General features: G+C 43.9%; 1 protein-coding gene across 4 annotated transcripts in view; it reads left to right on the top strand.

Moving 5' to 3' along the window:
- Positions 1–5,380: 5,380 nt before the first annotated feature.
- FAM13C (family with sequence similarity 13 member C) overlaps positions 5,381–22,504 on the top strand; it is a 92,857-nt gene continuing 75,733 nt past the window's right edge. For 3 of the 4 annotated variants that reach the window (XM_072628902.1, XM_072628904.1, XM_072628905.1), the window contains exons 1-3: positions 5,381–5,550; positions 14,431–14,487; positions 18,025–18,202. In XM_072628902.1, coding sequence (XP_072485003.1) covers positions 5,489–5,550; positions 14,431–14,487; positions 18,025–18,202 — 297 coding nt within the window. In that variant the 5' untranslated portion in view covers positions 5,381–5,488. The remainder of the gene's footprint in view (positions 5,551–14,430; positions 14,488–18,024; positions 18,203–22,504) is intronic. The other variant, XM_072628903.1, reaches the window with a different exon arrangement.

The raw sequence follows: 22,504 nt of genomic DNA on the forward strand, positions 1-22,504 counted from the left end.
ATCATCTATCCAAGGGCCCCGCTCTTGGAGCCCTCCTTGCCCTATTGGTGCGATTTTGTTGGACCAGGATACATTGGCTGTCCTGGGAACCTACATCAATTGGAGCATCCAGGATCCATGACATCTGTACCTGCAGGCCTTTCCACACTGCAGGTGAGCCCCTCACCTGTGTCTCTCAATAATGGTCTCTCCCAGCTGTGGCCTTGGGGTAGCTTGAGTGCTCCAGCTCTCTGTTTCTTTCTTCTTTCCCCACAACTTAACTTTCCCCATATTGACATTTTTAGATCTGACTCTAGTTATTGGCTTACTTTTCTTCCTTTTTTTTTTTTAACACTTTTTCTGACAACAACCAGTTATTGATTTATTTAAACATTCAGATATTAATTTTATTCTGCTTCTCTTGTTGTTTATATAGAAATCATCTCTGGGTACTGGCTGGTCATGACATTAATATGCCCAACGATTGGGACATTTTTGAGAATATGAAGGGGACAAGACAGGGATGGCTATCCACAATTAAGCAACTTAAGATGGAAAAACTGATGGAAAATCAAAGGCTACTTAAAATATACCTAATTTCTACACATATTTTAGTTTTAAACTAAAATGGGTGCTTAGCACCATGCTTGGCATATATAGGCACTTAATAAATGCTTGTTAACTGACTATAATCAAAACTGGTTGAAAAAATTAAGTTAACATGGTTTGGTGAAAACTTTGGCATTAGCAGAAGTAGGTTCAAATCCTGACTCTCCTACGTATTCCTTGTATGTAGGCTTTAACTTCCTTCTCATAAAAGAAGAGAGCAGGATCAGATGACCTTGAAAGTCACTTACAGCTCTAATTTCTATAGTATAGGAGGAGACCTGACTCTGCTCAGCATTTGTGTAACTTTGGACACAATCACCTCACTTCTCTGACACTCCGTTTCCTTACCTGTAAATGCTGAAGAAACACTTAAAAACAACTTCTAACTTTTTATCAGATGATTTTTTCCCCACCATGCACATGCAAATGACAAGTTTTTCTAACTGAATTGACCAATTTCTGTTTTTATGTTTAAAAATATGGTACTTTGCAAATCTGAAATTGATAAAATTCTCTGAGTTATTATTACCATTATCTCTAGTGTCTAGCACAATGCCTTTCAAAGAATATATTCTTGATAACATTTGTGAAATGAATCAGATATCTAAGACCAAAGGACATTCCTTAGTGGATATGGGAATGTGAGCTGTTCTCAAATTAATGTCAAACTAGTAAAAATCATTTGAATAACCACAATGTTCCCAGTCACTAAAAATACAAGAAATTTAAGCTTATTGAAAATAGTCAATTTTGGAGGGGAGTGTGGCACCCTAACACATTGTTGGTAGAACTGTGAATTAGTTCATCCATTCTGAAAAGCAATTTGAAATTATGTGAAAGTGACTAAAACGTCTCTACCCTTTGAGTCAGAGATTGAATTGCTAAGGATACTTCCTCCCTCCCCCCAAACTAAAGACACAAATGTCCCATTAACATCAAAATATTTGTAGCAGCACATTTTATGTTAGCATAGGATTGAAAATAAAGTAGGTATCATTTGATTTATTGTTGTTCAGTAGTGTCTGACTCTCTATGACCCCATTTGAGGTTTTCTTGGCAAAGATACTGGAGTGGTTTGTCATTTCCTTCTCCATTTTACAGATGAGGAAACTGAGGCAAGCAGTGTTAAGTGACTTGCCTATAGTCACACAGATATTAAGTATCCGAGGCTCCTGCCCCTCCCCGCTTACTTACTTTATTCATTTTTCTTTTTAAAGGGCCATCCCCTGACTCCTTTTTAAAGATGCCTATTCACTGAATGGGCATTACTCACTTTAAGTGTGTACCTGAAAAGACCTTAGCCTAAAAGGCCAAGGTCTCCCATTGCATCCTGGGCCGTCTCCAGTCATCCTGATCAATATCTGGCCACTGAATTCAGATGGCTCAGGAGGACAAAGTGAGACTGGTGATCTTGCATAGCCTTCTCTCACACAAAACAAAGTGAAGTGCAAGTCATGTTATCATTTCTCTGATGTCATGATCTACTTCGAAAACAAAGAATGAACACAAGTGACTTGCCCAGGGTCACACAGCTATTAAGTAATGGAGGTCGAATTTGAACTTATGAAGATGAGTTTTCTGGTCCAATGCTCTAATCCACTTTGAGATCTAGCTACCCATTCTTTGATTGGGGAATTGTGGTATGAAAATGTAGTAGGTACTGTTGAATGATAAATGATGAATACTAATGGATTCAGAGAAGCATGAGAAGACGTGATTGAATACAGAATGAAGTAAGCAGAACCAAGAAAATGATATGTATAATAATGAAAAAACTGTAAGTAAAAACAGCAGCAGCAAAACACAAAGACCAAAGCTGAATACTGTGCAAAAGCTGAATATTGTGCACTTATATGGCCAAGTCTGCTGCTGGGAAAATGGAGTTTGCTTATTTCTGCAAAGTGGGAAGACTACAGATACCAGATATTATATAATACTGACTGATTTTGCTGATGCTTTTTTTTTCTTTTAAAATCTTAGTCCTAAGGGATGGCTTGTTGGCAAAAGGCAGAGGAGGGATATAAAAAATGTTATAAAAACATATTATCAATAAAATAAGATTTTAAAAAAGAGTTTATGAATAAAATTAGTGGATGGATAGGTGAACACATGAAGTCAGCAAAACAGGTTTCTCACTGATTGGTGATTATTGACTTCATTGGCAAAAACAATAGAATCCTTCACTTTTCACAAAAAAAGCCAAAAAATTTGGCCCAGTCTTTCCAGTATGTTGTAAAACTCATAACTTTCTGTAGGCTGATGCTACAAATGTTTAACAATTTGAGGAATACTGACTGATTCATTGAAAGACATCACATCCAGCATCAGATGAAGCCTCTAAATTCCAGTATTAAGTTATCCACTAATTTGGGAGAGATGGCTTTTGTCCAATGATAAGGGCCCTGGCCTGGGAGTCAGAGGAGATGGTGCTGAGTGCTAACTTCACCCTCTACCCTAGCAGAGGTGACTTTGGCTAAGTTGTTTTTCCCTTCCTGTGTCTGTAAAATGAAAGGATCAGTTGACCTTAAGGTCCCTCCTATCTTGAAGTCTATGGTCCTATGAACTTAATTATCAGTTCTTTCTTCAACAGATTTATTTCCAGTATTGGTGAGATTTGTTAAGTACATTAGAAGAATCCTAAAGAATGCCAAATATGAAATTTCTTAATGCTCAGGATTTAATCTTAGGAAAAAACGGAGTCTTCCTAGGCAAGAAATCCATCCCTCACTGCTCGTATGTAATCTCTGCACTGAAGATACTGAATTTCAAACAGGATTTGGGACTGGGTTTAATAAGCCTGGGGCAGATAAGGATGATAAAAGTGGTTTGCATTTCTTTGGGGTGAAATGGCTGCCTGGAAGATGCAGTATTCAGAGATGGAGAGCCTGGGGATGTTTCTTGCTTCTCTGCTCCTTTGGTTGGGGCTTGGACCAATCCCTGTTAGCCATTCTGAGCCTCAGTTTCCCACTCCATGAAAGAGGGCAAATGTTACTGTGGATATTTTTGCCAGTTCCTTTTCGGTTCTAAATCCACAATCCTGGGATTGAAGTACAGAGAAAAAAAGAAAGAGAAATGGGGATCAGAGGGAGAAGCATGGGAGGGGTTGCCAGAGGGAGCAGAGAAAGTGGGATCATGTCCGCATTGGGAGGCATAGGGAAGAAGAAAAGGGTCGTCGCTCTGCCTCTAGGCCATCAGTGACCTGGGCTCCCCTCTCCCGCTTTAGGTGCTAGTGAGTTGAGTTCAGAAACCTAACTCAAGAACGCCTGCTCAGGCCCCACCCCTGCCTTCTAGCACCCAGCATCCCTCCCTGGCTCAGCTCCTGTCCTCCGCACTCGCACTGTGACACGCACACATTGTAACACACACCCACACCCCCTGATGCCTGGAATCCTCTCTGCCCTGAGCAGGCGAGAAAACGCAGGAGCCATTGTTTTGCGTGTGTGCGTATGCGTGTGTCGAACTGGCACCGGGAGCCGGGCAGACCTCTGGCTGATTTTATTTCTTAGGGTCTAAGCTGCCTTGCCTCGATGCCAGAATGGAGTGGTGATTACAAACCACGCAGAGCCTGGCTGGGAGTCGAGGGAAGGTGGGGGAGGGGGCAGAATAGTCTAGCTCCCAGGGCAACGGGAATGAGACTCCTGGAAAGCACACGCCCACGTGCACACAAGCACACCCAGAATCACCGGGGAATTCAGGTGGTTGGCTGTAAACACTGAAACTTCCTTTTCTATTTTAGTAAAACAGGGGCTGTTTCATTTTTTGCCTGGAACACAACTGGCACTTCATAAATGCACGTTGATCTCGTCCCTAAAAAGGGTTGAGGAAATGCACCTCCCTTCATTGCAGAGATGGGGAACTATGGATATAGGACTACGTGTTACATATAAAATATATAGACATGTATACACAATTTTTACATCTTCTATATCAACAAATATGTGTGTGTATGTATACATATAAACATATATGCATATGTTCAATCAATTTCTTGGTTGATTGCAGGGACTGAAGGTGGGGGCAAAAAGATCCAGAAGCAGCAACCTCTTGATTACAATGACAGACTTGGGGTGAAGATGGGAGCCACTAAGTGGAACGTGTATGCCTCCAAGAGGCATCCGGAGTGGCTCCCTGCCCCCATGCCCCATTTTCTCTCCCTCTTCCTCCATTTCCCCTCTTCTTGTCCCCCCACTTTCTCCCTATCACGCCCTAGCCCTCCCTATTTCCTCAATCCCTCCCCTCTTCCTCATCTCCCCCTATTCAAACTTTCCTTCCTCCCCACTCCCTCTGTCCCCATTTCTTCTCCCTCATCCCTCCTCATCACCCCTCCCCCATCTTCTCTTTCCATCTCCCTTCCCCTCCCCATCTCCCCTTCTCCATCTCTCACTCCTCCCCTCTCCCCTCATGTCCCTCACTCCTTCCTCTTTTCATCTTCCTTCTCCCTTTTCTGTCCTCCTCCCCATCTCCTCCCCACTTCCCCTTCCCCCTCTTTCCTCCTCCCCATCCCCCCTTCCCTCTGTTCTCCCCACCTCCTCTTCCCCCTCTCCATCTCTCCCCCTCCCCTTCCCCTTCCCCCTCTCCATCTCTCCCCCTCCCCTTCCCCTTCCCCCTCTCCATCTCTCCCCCTCCCCTTCTCCCCGGCCCCCTTCCCCCGCCCCTCCCCCTCCTGCCCACTGGCTGCCAGTCACGCGGATCCCCGGCGCTGGGCCGGGTCGGGCTGGGCCGGGCTACGCGCAGGGAGCGCAGCCGGGGGACGGGCTTGGTGGCGCGTGTCCTTAGCTCGGCTAATCCCGGCGGGGGCTGCCTTCGGGGCGTGTGCAGAGCGGGCGGGAGCGCGTGCAGGTCCTGGGCTGCGGGCGGAGCCGGCCCAGTGCATGGGGGCAAGTCTAGCCGGCCTTAGCCCATGTTTTCTTGCTTCTGCTTCAGCCTGCAGGAGAAGTCCTTCAGCAGCCCAGCGGTAGCCGAGTAAGTGTCCCTGCGGCTAGGAGAGCCCCCTCCCCAGCCCCCTAGAACGCAGCATCCCTGCCCCACACATCCCGGACTCCCGGGGAAGCCACGGATGGATGGGACGGGGGCGCGCCGAACCCCTGCTGTGATGCAGGAAATCCAATGGGCAGCCCTGGAGGGCGAGGCAGAGATCGGAGCTCGCGCCGGCCCCCGGGCAGCTGGTATTTCCATACCGGCTTCCCATCATCTCTTTGTGTGGCCGCGGCCCACGTCAGTTTTCAGAGAGCACACGGCGCGAGCACTCGCTTGGCCCGGGGCATGAGGATGCTCAGTGGCCTGAGTATGTCTCAGGAAGGCTGTGGACAGAATGGGCTCCGCTTCTCTACTGCGGCTCTCATCCCTGGCTTTTGGGGATGCTGCAAAGCCAACTTTCCCTGCGAACCTTGGGTCTTTTTGTCTTTTGATCTTCCCCAAAAAAGGCTGGCCGCGGGAGAAGTTAGCACTCCGGGAAGTTCCTAGGGCTGCCCAGGCCCAACACCTTCTTTTAGACTGGGCTCACATTACATAAGCGTGCCTACATTGATTGCTGCTGTGGTTACTTTGTAAACGCTAAGTCTTCCTTCCTCTCTTGGACCACACCGGTGGTGAAATAGACCAGCGGGAGGGGGGGGGGGGGGGCGTTCTGGGAGACGCTCGGTGTCAGCAGCTTTGTCTTAGGAAGGGGTTGGGAGGTGGGAGGCTTTTCTCCAAGGCGGAAAGGTGAGCGATGTGGAATAAGGGGGTGGGGTGGCTGGCGTGCGATCCGCCAGGTCTCCCCGCCACCTGAGCCTTCCACGGCCTTTGTTTGTCTGTGTTGATGGGCCACTCTCCAGAGACAGCCCGGAGCTTTGTGCATTCAAAACACTGGCTTGTCCTTAAAAGGCCAGTCCTGAAGCCTTCCTTCAGAGTGGTTGTTTAAAAAAACAAACCCAACGCAGTCCATCCCCGGCGCTTTAATCTGATCGCCTAGGGAAAGTCGAAAGCAAACTTTCCCTTCGCGAGGAAGGGGGCCTGGGTGCAGAGATGGAGATTCCCGGGGTGCTTCTCATGGGCTGCCTTCGGGGCGCTGGGGCTGCTGCTTCTCTGAGAGGGGGAGAAAGGAGGCCAGAAGAGATGCACTTGAACTCGGATGCCCAAGGAGGAAGACTTGGGCAGGAGAGGTTGTCCCTTGTGGGGGGTCTACACCTTTCATTAGCCTGGTGAACTGCAGGTGAAGGAAAACCACCTGCCAAGGCACACCAGCAATGCCTTTGTCTCTTGCCATTTTGGAGGTCTGCCTCTGGGATCACTGTGCCTGTGTGACTCACACTTGAACTCAGCACTTATCAGAGCATAGAACGTGAAAGGGACCGTAGGAGTCAGTCTGGACCCTTCATTTTACAGATGAGGAAACTGAGGTCCCATAAAGGAGATCCGCCCGTGGTCAGGTCACTGTCAGTAGTGACAGCTGGGAGGGGAACCCAGGGCTCCTCACTCCAGGTTTGGGGGACTTTTTTCATACCGTGACAGCCGATCCCAAAGTTAGCCCTCTACTCCCGTGACTGGCAGCCTTGCAATCAAATAATAGAAACATTGATAAGACCTCATTTCTATAGCCCTTTCAGACTTGTAAAACGCTTTATATACATTGTCTCATGTGGTCCTCAAAACTCCATTATGAAGAAAGTAGAATTGTCTCCATTTTACAGTTGAGAAAACTGAGACAGATGGAGGGTAAGTGACTTGCTCAGGATCACACCAACCATTAAGTATGTGAGCTAAGGTCTTTTTGACCCCGGGCCTCTCACTCTGTCCGCTGCACCATTCATCTGCTCAGAAAGGATGTCAGGAAAGGCTTCTCTAAGAAGTGACCTCAGAGCTGAGCTAGAAAGCTAAGGCTTCTAATCACCAGGAAGGAACACATTCCAGGCATGGGTCACTTGCCTGTGCAAAGGCTCACAGGCCCGAGATGGGATGCTGAGTTTAGGTAGCAACAAGTAGAACAGCAGCGTTCAGCTGGAAACTGGAGACCCTTCTTAAGTGAAATAATATGAAAACAACCTATAAAGGCAGGCTGCCACCAGAGTGGGAAGGACTGTAAATACCAAAGAAGAGTTGATTTCTTCCCAGAGGCAGTAGGGAACCACTGAAGCCTTTTGAGCAAGGAAGTGACGTGGTTAGAACCATGCTTTAGAAAGATAGCTTTGGAAGTGGTATGGAGGATGGATGTGCAATATACAAATACATGAAATTTTCTGCTTAATATAGGGAAGTGTTTATACACATAGATATAGAAAAATATACATTATACATCTGACATGTATATTTGTATAGAAATATATAAAATTACAGATTTTATATAGAAGTATACACACATAAATACAAAAATTTATGTAGTTTATAAACACATGTACATATAGAAATATATTAAAAATTTGCACCTAAAATGTACACATGTATATAAATATGTAAAATCATACATTTTCCATCTGAAATATATTTATTTGTACATAAATATATAAAGTATATACTTTGTATCAAAACAAATACACACATACATTTATAAAATTATACATTTTATATCTAAAATGTATATAAATAGATAAATTTTTTATAATGCATATATATAAATCATATATTTCGTATCTAAAATGTATGTATAGAAATATATAAAATGAATTTTTACATATAAATGCACATGCACATAAACACAGGAGATTATATAACTAAAAATGTATGCATGTATATGAATATACAATTATATATTTTACATATAAATGCATATACACACAAATGTATAAAATTGCACATTTTATATCTAAAGCAGAGTAAGTGTGTACAAGTATGTAAAATTATATACTTTCTGCATAAATATGTATATGCCCATAAATTTATAAAATCTCAATTTAGCATCTAAAATGTATATGCATACATAAATATATAAAATTATATATTTTTATAAAAGTATATATACATATATATTTTATATATTTGAATGCATATATAAATTTTTTATTATACAGAATCATGGATTTCATAGATAAACTGTATACCTGAATATGTAAAGTTGTGTATTTTACATGGAAACCATACATATATGTGTGTGTGTGACTCTTGGATGCCTTCCTCTGGCTCTTCCGTGAGGGCTGCCTGGCATCCTCCTCACATTCGCACACCATGACTGGCTCACCTCCTTTGCTGTCACCCCTGCAGAGTGATCTTTGTGTCCCTTTTCTTCAGTTTCCATGTTTGGAAGGTTGGAGGCAACCCAGCATGTGGTGGAGAACACTGGACTTGGAGTCAGGAAGGTCTGAGTTCAGGTGCTGTGGCTCTGATATTTGCCGTCTCTGTGATACCGAATTATTTGTTTGGTCAGAGCTAGGTCATTGCAGTGCGAACTGTGTTTGGCAGGATGCCCCAGCCTGTGTTTGCCTGTCTTGCTTTTCAGGGTCATGGGGATCCTTCTCAGAGATTCTTCAGAGATGGTGAAACCATAAGATTGCAACCAAGAGAGGGAGCTCTTCTTGGTGTTAGAGAGATGGGCTCTGGGAATAATTTGGAATCTCTGAAATTTTCCAGATACTGTCCCTGACTCCTTCCTGTTTGTAATTCTGGGCCAGGGCCATTGTTCATTGGCAGTATCCTTTCAAAGTCGGGGGAAAACCCTGCCCCTTGAGGGCATTGCTCAAGAGACTGCTTGGTGGTGCAGTTAGTAGAGCTGGAGTCTTGAGACCTGGGATCAACTCCAACCTCAGACACTGAACTAGCTGTGTGACCCTGGGCAAGTCACTTCCTCTGTCTCCCAGCTCCTTCATCCATAAAATGGGGGTAATAGCAGCACTTGCTTCCCCAGGGTTTGAGATAACATGCACTTTGTCAGTCTTATATATATAAACTATTGTTATTGTTTGATTAACATCTCAGTGTCCCAGAGGCCTCTCCCAGACTAAGTTACAGACTGCTCTGAGGAAGGGAATTTGCATTGAGGAATTTTTCCTATTAATGAGAACCCAACTCTGGATTAAGCTTTCATTTCTGTGGGGAATTTTCCCTACCAGTATTGATCACCATTTTCTTCTGAGGTCTGCAGTTTTTTTGGGGGGGGGGTGGGAGGGGCGGACACACAGACATTGAGGGTTTAGGAGACTTGCCTGGAGGGTCACCTGGGCAGTATGTGAACCCAGGTGATCTTGACCCTGAAGCCAGTTGTATTCTCCTGCCACTCATACTTATGGATTTGTAAATGTGTATAAATACACTTACGTAGACATGTAGATATGTATTTATATGCATGTATATGTGTATACATAATCAACAATAAAATATGCTTCTTATGCCCAGCCCCGGGAGATCTGATTGCCTACAACTGTGTTGCTAATGACAAAAAATGTAGCTATGATTACATTTAAAATGCGAGTGCCAATTGGAATGCCATCTGGGCGCTGTAGAAAATATAAACGCATCATTAATATGGAAAGAATGACCACTAGAGGATCAGCCTTAAAGTCAAGGCCTGGGTTCAGATTTTACTTCTGATGCATAACAGCAAGCCCACCTCTCAGAGATTCACCTAAGGGTGTACATTACAGATGATGCAACCTGTATTACTAGATTGAGTTTCCAAATTGGGAATTCCCTAAATGGATGAAATCACAGGGACGCTTCCCCTTCTCGCTAGTAATATTGATAATAATAATGATAATATTGGCATGACAACTTGGCATGGTTCCTGTTCACTTTTAATATCAATCATTGTCAGGGTTAACTCTTCTTTTTAATACCTGTGATAGTTTAATAAGCAACATTTATATGTTGCTTTAAGTTTTGTAAATCACTTTGCAAGCATTATTATCATTGATTGTCACAGCAGCCCTGGGAGGTAGGTGCTGTTATTATCCCTATTTTATAGATGAGGAAACTGAGCCCCAAAGAATAGGAATGACTCAGGGTCACCCAGGTAGCTAAAGGCAGAGGAGGGATTCTAACCCAGCCTTGTCTTTTCCTGGTGCTTTAATGCATGGAGCATCTGTCGGGAGGGCACACTTCTTCATGGTACCAAGCACAACCATCACTGCCCTGCAGTGTGCCTGCTGCTGAGCCTTTCTGAACACAGCTGAGTTGGACCTCCTAAGACAGAAAGACAGCTTGTCCCTGGGCAGCTGTGCTTGGAACCCTTGTCTCCCGATAGGACCTTGAATGGTCATTGCTTCACTGGTGATTCATCCAGAGATGTTTGTCTTAGTGGGGGGAGGTCTTCTTCTTTGGTCCCACTTTCAGTTGATGCTTTCAATTCATGTAAGTTAATTAGCTAATTTCTTTCACGCTCAGATAGCCAGCTCTCCAGAAGAGGGCTGGATGTTGCTGGTCTTTGGCTTGAAGGAGGGTGAAGAGAGAAAATAGCTAAGAAAGGGGTGGGAGGGATTAGGCTACAACATGGGTCCACCCTGGTGAAGGAAGAAAGGCCCCCAAAAGGGATGACAAAGACAAAAGACAGACATGCCCTGTCTGACGACTTAGGGAAATTTCTGTCTTCACTAATTCATATTCTCTTCCTGTCACAATTCTTAGGGATCCTGATTACCCTGGCTTTCTCTTTCTTAGACTTGAAGGTTCTCTAGGACAGGTACTGTTACTTTTTTGTTTGTATATCTCTAGATGAACATCCCCTCCACCTCCCAGTCATTACTGGAAGTACACAGAGACTTTCCCTGTAGCCAGTCACCTCTCCTATCACCCCACTGGTGCCAGACTTAGCACCGACACCCAGTCGAGTTTAAACAGATTTCAGTTCTATACCTGGAGTTCAGTCGATCACCAGCTTCAGCCCGGACTACAGGTGTGCCCCCACACAACTGGAGGAATACAGTGCTCCTGGCCTGGCTGTAACAGGAACCTCACAGCCTCAGGCCTCATTAACCAGACTCCCCACTGAGGTCTGGCCCCCAACTTCAAAGGCCAAGGGGCACTTTGAAGGCTCTGCTTCTGCTGTGTTTTCAACTGGAACCAAATGTCCCAGGAGGGAGAATAATAATAAAGTCTATCTGAGTGGGTGGGGGAAGTTGATGCCAAAATCTGAACAATAGCCATTGTTCAGCTTCAGCGTTGACCATCCTGGAGTCACTGAGCTGGAAATGACCCCCTCAGCTGTTCAGTCCAGCCTGTATCTGAGCAAGAATCCCCTCTGCAGCTTTTCCAATAAATGATCGCCTGGCCTCTGCTTGGAAACTTTCAGTGATGGGGAGCTCAGTACTGCCCAGAGCAGCCCCCAGCCATTTGGAATCTCTTTCGTCCTTTGGAAACCTTTCCTTAACATCAAGCTTAAACTGGCCCCATTTCTGAAGCCATAGCTCCGGATCTGAGAGCCTCATTGATTTCTTTGCTTTGCTAAAGTTAACTCTTACCAGAAATATCTTCCACTAATGTTCCAAATCATGAATACTCTACTAATTGGGATGCTCTAGTATGGTGAGAGGGCATTCTTTGGAAAATTAATTGCTGTTTTTCATATTTTCATATTTTTGGGTGAAAAATATATTTAGACAAGTAAATTGTCTATTTCTGTTTGTTCAAAAGTATAGAAGCCTCACTTTAATATGGCGGTAGTAAGAATGGAAAGGGGGAGAGGCATCAGTGCATCATTGTGATGAAGCCTTCAACATAATCAATACTGAGTGAAAAACCTATTGAGGGGATGAAAGAGGTGACTTTCAGGTTTGCTTAGTGCCTGGGGACACTGTGGCGTCCCTAATGGCCCGGACATAAACACTTGTGAAAGGACACATTGGGTCTTGGGACCCTGGGTTATTGTCTCGCTTTGCCAGAGTGTCATGATGAAACCAAAAAGAGAGCTGATGGGATAGCCAGCTGGGAGTAACCCTAGGAATCTTTCAGTCCAAGTCTGTCATTTTACAGATGAGGAAACCAAAGGCCAGAGAGATATTTCCAAGGTCACACAGCTACCTGGTGGTGTGACTGAGATGCCAGAATGATTTGGAACCAGAAGGCCTTTTAGGCTAGGTTGATAAGTTTATTCTTTATTTGGTGAGCTATGGGAAATTGTGGAAAGAGCATTGGATCTGGAGTCAGTCAGAGGACCTGGGTTCAGATTCTGCTCCTTGCCTGTACTACCTGTACTTTCTGTGCCAGCCTTGGCACCCCTTTCTGAGTTTTCTCAGCTATCTCAGGCCTAGATGGCTGCTGAAGCCCTTTCCTGTTCTTAGGCTTTGTAGCCTGTTGTATGATCTACTAGAAAGAAAGCTGGATATGGGGCCAGAAGACATGTATTTGAATCCCAGCTCTGATCCTCACCAGCTACTGTGGATCAGTCACTGAAGTTCTTTGAACCTCAGTGTCCTCATCTGTAAGATGGGGATGTTAAAACTTTCATTCCCTACCTCATAGGGTTGTTGTGAAGAAGCAACTTTGTCCCCATGCAGGATGAAGGGGATCATGGAGTAGGACAGGACAGAACCATCCAGCCCAGACATTTGAGGTTTTAGTTCATTATTGTTTTTTAAATTTCTAAGCATTTAAGAAAAAATTAATCTGTTTCTTACCCCCCACCCCCACCCTGACAAATTAAGAAAAAAAACTGGAAAAATAAAGCCCTCAATACATAATCCAGTGAAGCAGAATCTCATGTTGGCCATGTCTGGAAAGGTCAGTCTCTTTCTGCATATTTTGTCTATCTGCTCTGGGTCAGGAGAGGAGCAGCCTGAGCAGGCACCATTCTCCTGGATACACATGGATCGCACTTTTAAAATAAAGTTGTTGTTTTCATTGTAGAAATTGTTCTCCTGATTGTGTTCAATTCCCAGAGCTCTTCCTGATTTCCTCTGAAATCATTCCCTCATTCCTTAGAACACAATGATATCCCATTCTGTCCTAGGCCTTACTTTGTTTAGATGTCTCCCAATAGGAGGATGCCCACGCCCTTACTTTGCGGTGGCTGACTGCCATGAAAAGAGCCTCTGTAAACATTTCTGTACAGAGAGAGCCTTTTCCTCTTCAATTTCTTTGGGGTGCAGGCTTGATAGTGTCATAAAGCAAGGTGGGGCAGTGGGTAGAGAGCTAGACCTGGAGTTAGGAAGACCGCAGTTTAAATCCAACCTCAGGTACTTTAGTAGATGGGGTGATCCTAGATGAGTCACTGTGTCTGTTTGCCTCTGTTTCCTTATCTATAAAATGGGGCTAATAACAGCATTTACCTCCTAGGGTTGCTATGAGAATGAAATGAGGTAATATTTGTAAAGTGCTTGGCATAGTGTCATAGTGAGCACTGCATAAATGTTAGTGATCATAATAATATAGTATATATGAATTATAATATGTTATCATTGATATAGCAATATATTTTAAGTTACAAGATTATATATACTATAATGGATAATATATCTTAATCAACATAATTATTTATTTTATTATATGATTATATTTTATAATGTGTGTGTTATACATGATGTAATTGACATAATACATTATAATAATTATAATTAATATGAAAATCTACAATAATGATTATTATTATAACTAGGTCAAAGGATATGGACAGTTTGGTGACGTTCTGGGAATGCTTCCAAATTACTCTCTAGAATCCCCACTTCATTTTTTCAGATGAGGAAACGGAGGTCGCACTGGTAGCAGATGGCAGAGCTGGGATTTGAACTTGAATCTTGTGCTTTTTCTACTACACCTGGAGAAAATGCGAGCTCTTGTCATTGGCCAGAATAGGGAGGAGGATGGGGGTGGGGGAAGGGAATCCAATTTGGAGGAGAGGGGAAAGCTTACAGGTTGACCCTAAGTTGGAGGGGATGGCAGAGTGTTTGAGTACAACACTCAGGAGGCTGTTGGGGATGATGCCATTTTGTTTTCATTCCCCAGGTGTGACGAAGATACTGTGCCTGTTCATGAAGACCAGCCTGATCGGGCCAGTCTCAGGTATGGATGCAGAGATGTCAGGGCCTTCTGGGTTCTCAGCTCAGGGAATGGCTGGGTTCTTCTTTCTTTTCCCTTCTATTTAATTAATCTCAACGCTCCCCTTCAAGCCTTCAAGGACAAAAGTGATCCTGCATCCTAGAGCCATCAGCTCATGCTTGGTTAGTTCATCAGTGTAGGTCCAAGAAAGGGCACTCACCAGGATGGTGCCAAGCAGTGTATCCCAGGCACCCCAGTACTCTTCAGTTGGAGTCTAGGGTGAGGGGGGATTTACAAGCCCTACCTAGAGCAACTGTACCTGCCCTCCAGCAGAGTTTCTTATGGTAGGAATCCAAATAGTACACCATCCAAATTCCCAAAGAAATGCTGGATAATGGACTTTTATGTCCTAACAAAACTGTACAGAAAAATCTCCAGCTAATGGGACCCTTGTATGCCAACTTCCAAATGGGTATAATGCATCCATTTATCATACTGAGGAGATTCACAGCATTTGCCAATTTCCAAGGTGTAAATGCTCGCCCTGAAATTTAATTTAATTTTAAATTTACTAGTAGGCTCTTCAGAGCTGATTGGAGCTGGTTCCATCACTCCTCCGTGTGTAGCTACATAGGTACATATTGTCTTTCCCAGTTAGATTATCAGTTTTGGGGGGAACTGTTATCGACAGGATCTAGCATAGAGTCTGATGCATAGTAGGTATTTTATAAATGCTGAATGACTGATGGCTCTTTACCCCATATGTTTCCTTGGGACGGTGGCCTTTTTGCCCCTCCCCAGTTACATCACTGAGGTCTGATGGTCAGTTGAAATCAGCATTGAATAATGGAAAGCCTGAGACTTGTTGCTCACCCACGCCTGAATCATGGCACAGCCTAAAATTAGCTGCTCAAGTCATCCTTGAAAATTGCCAGTTGCTTTTGGCTGGTCATGCTTTATTCCAGTAAGTTGGGATGAATGTCCACTGAGTTAATGTGGTCTGTGTACCTCTTGTGGGGAGAAAGAGCCAGTCTGGGTTCATAACTTGTTTCTTTTGGCGTTTTTTGGGGTTTATTTATAGGAGGCAGGAGAGTAAACAAATCTAGAAATGGTAGATCAAGCTGAAACCTGATCTATAACTATATAACAACATAAAATAATGTAATATTATGACATAGTAAATAAAATATGATATAACAGAACACTATATAATATGATAAAATATAACATTAATGATATATGTAATGATATAATAAATATATAACATGATATCATACTATAACAATATATCATAACCATATGTAATTGATGCAGTGTGATATAAGATATACAACGTAATATATAATATTAGATAGTACTACATAATATGAAATAATGTAATACAGTAGAACATAATACAGTGTGTTATAATGCGATATAATCATATAGTATGCCAGCATAACATGATGTAATAATATAAGGGTAGAGATTAGACCTATGACTTCAGAGGTATAGAGAATTTCCAGGTATGGGAGTACCCTTTGTCAGTGTAGGCCAGCACCTCCTCTGCCACTGACAGACTCACAGAGTTTCCTAGAGCCCTTAGAAGTTAAGTGACTTCTCCAAGGTCACCTAGTCAGAATATGTCAGGGGTGGGACCAGAACTCATGTTCCTACCTCTGAGGTCAATGCTCTATCCATGATGCCCTACTGCTTCAAGAGGATAACATAATACAATATGATATGATATAGCAATTAAATGGAGTGTAAAAATAAAACGACCCAGTTTCAGCCTCTTCTTGATGTTAAAACTCTCCAGGTCCTCTTTCTAGGTATAGTTTAAGCTTCTTGGCTTAGCCTGTGATACCCTTTTGACCTGGAGCTTCCTCCTGATGTCCAGCTCCCTTATGTACATTTCTTCTCTCTACATCCATTGAGTTTCTCCAGCACGGCCTCTGGACTGAGCTTTGTGGTCCATCCTGCTATTCCAAGCTCACTCTAAGCTGATGAAGATGGTGTAGTAGATTTGTGGAAGGCACACAGACCTCTGTCTGTCTAGCTTCCCCTCTCACCTCTGATAGAGGCCAAAATAAGGAAAGAGAAAACAGATCACTACCATTAACCTTCACTAAGGAGAGCTGAGGGGCTCCATTCTCCCCAGCAATAAACTGGACAGAAAGACATATTCTCTGCCTTTCCACCTGCCTTTTCTGGCCTTCTCTGCTGTGCAGGTGAGAGAGAGCATGTTTGTAAAATATTTGGAGTTCCTTGGGAGCAGGTCCTGGGTTAAACAAAGAGCCTGTGCAGTGCTTCCTAGGACTGATCTTCTCAAAGGATGCTGGGCAGATCTGCAGAGCACTGAGTGGGGTACGCTTCTTTCCCTTCCCTTTTTTTGAAGAGTACTGGCATGAGACTTGGCTGGAGGTGACTCATAGAGATGACTTTTCTCTCCCCTTTGCCCAACGAAAGGAGAAAGTATAGAAGCATATCAGTTACTCTGAATTTAAATAAATAAAGTGAAATAAACTGATTATGTTTTTAGTTTAGGGGAGATTTTGCTTCCATAGTCCATTAGTAATGGAATCATTAAACACATTTTAAAAAACGTTTCTGGCACTATTTGCTATTTTTCTCTCCTCCCCCTCAAATTCTCACCCTCTTTCAAGGACATTGATTTTGTTTTCTTCCATTTAGGAATACTGAAGAATTGGTAGCTTGCTAGATTCAGTAGAAGCTCTTCATTTGGGGTCAGGGGATCTTGGTTGGAATCCTGGCTCTGATACCTTCTCAGGGGGTAGCTTTGGCAGATTCATCAATCAATGCCAGAAGGGCCCAAAGGAGGGTTCTTACCCTTTTCTTGTATCTAGGACCCCTTGGGTAGTGTTGTGAAGCCTATGGGCCACTTCTCAGAATGTTTTTAAATGCATGAAATAAAACACAGGGTTACAAGAGAAATAAACTAATATTGAAATACAATTATCAAAATATTACAAAACGAGCCAATGGGGGGCTCAAGTTAAAAGCTCCTGGCCTGAGGGAAGAAGGACCAGACAGCAGTCAATATTTTCATTAACTGTGACCTCAAACAAGTGACTTAATGGCTCTGAATTTCACTTTTCTTATTACAAAGTCCTAGCTCATTTCACAGGGTTGCTCTGAGTTTAAAATGAGATAATAGATGTGAAAGGAATTTGCCGAGTTAATAAGAGAAATAGGACAGATAAGAGATAGCAGGTGCATCTTTGGAAGGCAGGAAGATCTAGGCTCATGGACTGCCTTGGATACCTGCTGCCTGGGGGACCATAGGTGGGTTAGGGAACTTCTAAATGCTTCTGATTCTACCTTGACATGAAAGATCAGCTGCTGATTTGTAGGGGTGAAGGGAGTTTTCTTACTGGGAATATCCCAGACTGATAGGAGCATGTGTTCAGACCAAAAATTAACCAAAAACAAAAAAGGAATTCATCAACAAATTTAGGGTGTTCTTAATTATTACCTTCAGTATATGGCCGTAATTCTCTGTCCCGACTACTCTGTTTATTGATACTTCATTTGTTTTGCTAATTGTGTTTCCAATTTTAGAGATGAAAATAATAAAGAAAATTACCCTGACAACATCTCCCTCCTCGAAGAGAGCCAGCAGCATGTAGAGCAGGCCCTGTTCCATGGAGCATTGTGGTACACCATGGGTAACTTCAAGTCCAGGAAACCCAAATCCATCATCAAAGGGGAGGCTGGGAAGGGCCACGGAGACAACCAGGTAGGGGACCATGCCTTCATGAGGACACGTGTTTCTGTCTGCTGCAGTGCCTCTAACCTAGAGGGACAGGCTTGCTTTTCTCTACCCCAGTGGTCGTTGGGAAGGGGAGGACCAGAGAAGCCGAGGGAGGAGAGAGCTCGCTTATTCTCACCTCCCCTCTGGTCGCCTTGGCACCCAGTCTTGAGTCTTACTCACTGAACCAAGAGCCAGTCTTTTTTTGACCTCTATGATATCTGCTTCTCTCCACTCACAGCCACCTCCTTAGTTCAGGCCCCCATCACATCTCCTTGAACTATAGGAATTAACTTTCTAATTGAACTCAAATCTCTTCCCCCTCCAGCTCATCCTTCACTCAGATGCCAAAGTGGTTTTCCTAAAGAAGAGGCCACCCCCCTACCGGCCACCTAGTACCTCTCAGATAGAAAGTCATGTTTTCCATTCCCTTCTGCCTTTCCAGTCTTCTCATGCATTATCTACACACACTCTATGGTATGGCTATGTTGGCTTACTCAGTGTCACCCAATGCTTATCTCTCATCTCTGGACCTTAGTGTCTATCTCCCATTTTATATTCCCCACACTTATCCCAGTGTGTCATATGTAGTAGGTGCTTAATAAATGCTTGTTGGTTGATGGGTAGGAAATACTGGGCTGTCAGATACCCACTTACACCAAGTTTCCTGACAGTGATCCTGAGTAGCTTGTCCCAGTGTTTGTCCCAGTTGTCCTGATGCCCAGGGTGGCACCATGGTGGCCACCACACAGTTGTGCTCATCCCTTGTTCCATCCACACCCTCGTTCTTTGTGACATTTGTCTTTGCTGTGACTTGTTCTGCTAGGAGATCATCTTCTAAACTGAGTCAGTGCCTTGTCCTTGGGGCTCTTGGGCTTCCATTTAAATCATTCTTGCATTGAGGGGAAGCATGGGAAAAGTAAAGCAACTCGATGACTATCTAGCGTTGGCAGCCCCCTCTCTTGGTGCCCTTCCTTCTTGGGGAAGTGAGGATAGAAGTGGAACCCTGGGACGCCAGATACAACTTTGTGAAGATAGATCGGCCACAGGGGCAGTGTTTGCTTTAAGCACTATTGACCTGAGGGAGAGTAGGACAGCTGAGTCAGGAGGAGGTCTGGTGCCTCCCCCGCCATGACTATACTGCTGGCTAGGAGGCCTTGATGGGAAAACTACAGTGTTGGCTGTTAGACAGTGAGCCAGCCTCCAGGCACTCAGGGCATTTGGGCTTGTTGATCTGGTCCTGGCTTCTGGCTCTGAACCCCTGATTGGCCAGCTAGCTTCCAGGTCATTCAAGCCCTTTGCATCTCTACCCTTCTCTAGCAGTTGAAGACTGAGTGTTCCAAGGGCAGATTTCACATAGGTTACAGTGTCCTCTGAGAGGCAGAGAACTGTGCTATAGGTGAGTAAGATGTGGAATCAAGTCCTAACTCTGATACCTACTTGCTGGGTACACTTACCAAGACTTGAGGTTGTTAGGAGGGTGCTACCTGCATTGGTGGCAGGCATTCCTTCACCTGGGAGGACCCTCTCCCAGAGAAATCATGGGTTTAGCTTCTAACTCTATCCTCTAATACTATCTAGGTTGCATTGCCACATTTGGGCATTTCTGTGAGACTCAGTGTCTTTATAGCAGCAGATTTAATTCACCCGTGAGATGGACTACTTCTATCTCACCTTCTCAGTGGAATAAGACAGGCCCTGGGGTTCATAAGCTCTTGTTCCTCAGTTCCTGAAGGGATCAGAGGTCATCAGATCCAGCCTCCAGATGAGGTAACTGAAGCCCCCAACCTTGCTACTTTTCCTACCACTTGCCTCTTGGAAGTCCAAGTTTGAACGATAGATACTGATGTAATTGCCTACAGTGTTTCAACGTCTTTTGAAATGTGAAAGACTCAGAGAAAAAATACTTGGCTGAGTGATTTTGTGCTTTGTGCAGACCCCTCTGGAAAGCAGAAATCATCACTGGGGGGTGGGCCGGGCCTGAGGACCACATCATTCAGTAAAGATGCTGCCTTCTGGGAAAGGGAGGTGGGATGAGCTGAGGCCCCAGCTCCCATTTGGATTCTGTTGGGTTGACGCTTTTAATCTTTTGTTAAAGTCTCATTGGACATCATGGTAATAATCCAAACTTGCTTGGTTACTATTTACGTTTAAATTAATTAATTTTAGTGGATGATGGAACATGATAGTTTTCCCTCATTTCTCTAAAACTGAGGTAGGCTTCTTGGTTAGTCTGTTCACTCTTACTCACTTTTCCTCCTACATGGCCATCCATTCTCCTGCTCCTGGTTCTTCACTTGGCGATATTTCATAAAGCTCCTTCCTCCTGAGTTGGTCTTCCTCCCATGGGCTGTCTTAATGGCATTGAAGCAGGTCATTGCATTAATGGGTTCAGGTTATTTAACAATCCCCTGGTTGAGGAATGCTTAGGTAGCTTCCAGGGCTGGGCTTTCTTTTCTTTTCTTTCTTTTCTTTCTTTTGTAATTACATATCATTGAGCATTTTTTAACAGGTAAGGTCTTTGTTTTTTAAAATGTTTAAGAATATATTCTCCTCACAGTGGAATTATTGGATCAAAGGGCATAATTAACTTTATAACTGTCTTGCTTGGTAATATTTGTCTATCCAGAGCCCCTCCCTCCCTCCCTCTCTCTCCTCTCTCTCTCTCTCTTTTTCTTTCTCTCTCTTTTTCTTTCTTTCTCTCTCTCTTTCTCTCTCTCTCTCCCTCTCTCCCTCCCTTCACTTTCTCTATTTCTCTGACTCTTTACTACTGTCCAGTGTCTCTCGGTCTCCATCCCTATCAATTGCTTTCTATTACTTTTTTCTGTCTCTGTTTTACTCTGCTATCTCTGAGTCTCTCTGTCTCTGTCTTGATGCTGTACTAGATGACTTTTTCTTTTTTTCTTGTACTGGTTGGTTCCTTCCAGTTTTAGATGGTCAGGGGTCCCACAGTGGGCCCTGTGCCTGCTCTCTGAGGCTGGTCTTATCACTAAGACACTGGCTGTCTCTTGTTTGGCACCTGCTTCTCACAAAACCCTCCTCTTAAGATGCAGAAGAGTCAAAATCTTTGTTGGTGGAGAAGGTATCCCTTGGTGACATCACCTGTGCTGTTAAGGGAAGATTTGAGGAGTCACACTGCTTCTGGTAGGCCACCTTCCTGCGGCCAGGACTTCGTTTGATTTTGAATTAGTGATAGCCTGAATCCCAGCTTTTCACCCCCTGTCTGCATGCTCTAAGAGGTCACAGCCATCTCCTTTCTGAGGGCTGCTTCAGGCTGATCGGAAAAGTCAGTGTTTTTCTGAGGGCTCTTCTGATCCCCTACCCAGGGGACCCCTAGTCTGCAGGAGGGCAGTCCTCTGTAGGAGGGCAGTCTTTAGATTCTTGTACTATCTCTAGCAGCTGTGGGAGGAAGCTAAAAGGTCCGATGTGCATGTTTCTCTTGCAATACAAATGATACTCCCAAAGACCTTCCAACAAAAGCAAATCACTGATGGATTTACTGGGGTCCCAATTTCAGAGAATTCATATTTCCTAACTCTACTCTGACTGGAGTTGGCCTGGTATTAAGAGCAGGTTGCTGCTATTTTTAGGAGCTGGTAATCCAGTCACATTTTAGTTTTTCCCAAATGAGAATTAGAATCATAATTTGAATCAGCAGTGGTTGCTCCCTCTGCCCTCTGGACCAGCCCACAATTACTCAGTCTCTCTCTCCCTTCCTGTCTGTACAGTGAGCCCTTGATGAGATCTGCTCATGAGAACCCCAGAGATCCAAATTTCAGAACCGAACATAATCCTGGAGGTGATCTAGTCCAGGCCTTATTGATCCTTTTGGTGGCATGCACCTTTTTGCCAAGTTGGCAAAGTCCATGGACCATTTCTGAAAGTGATACTTTTAAACGGATAAAATAGAATGCACAGAATTACACTATATTGAAACTCAGTGATCAAAACAAGAACAGACCCTAGGTGTTAAAGAAAAAGTATTAATAAAATATTGTACTCCGCAGTTGAGTCAGTCAGTAAGCATTTATTAAGTGCCGACAATTAACTGCCTGGGACTCAGTTTCCTCTCTTGTAAATGAATGAATGGATTCCCATAGTGTAAGAGGTCTCCTCCAGGTATAGACCCATGAAGATATGGACACTCTTTGCCTCTCCCAGATTGTGTTGGACAGGCTTCAGACAGATGGCCATCCCAGACTGTTTTCCACCCTTAGGGGAATGTTGGTGTGTGGTGAAAGTTGCTTCAGGGCTTCTGCTTTGTAAGGCTTGAGAAACATTCAGGGTGAA

The sequence above is a fragment of the Notamacropus eugenii genome, chromosome 1 (assembly GCF_028372415.1).
Source record: "Notamacropus eugenii isolate mMacEug1 chromosome 1, mMacEug1.pri_v2, whole genome shotgun sequence".
In the NCBI taxonomy this organism is placed as follows: Eukaryota; Metazoa; Chordata; class Mammalia; order Diprotodontia; family Macropodidae; genus Notamacropus; species Notamacropus eugenii.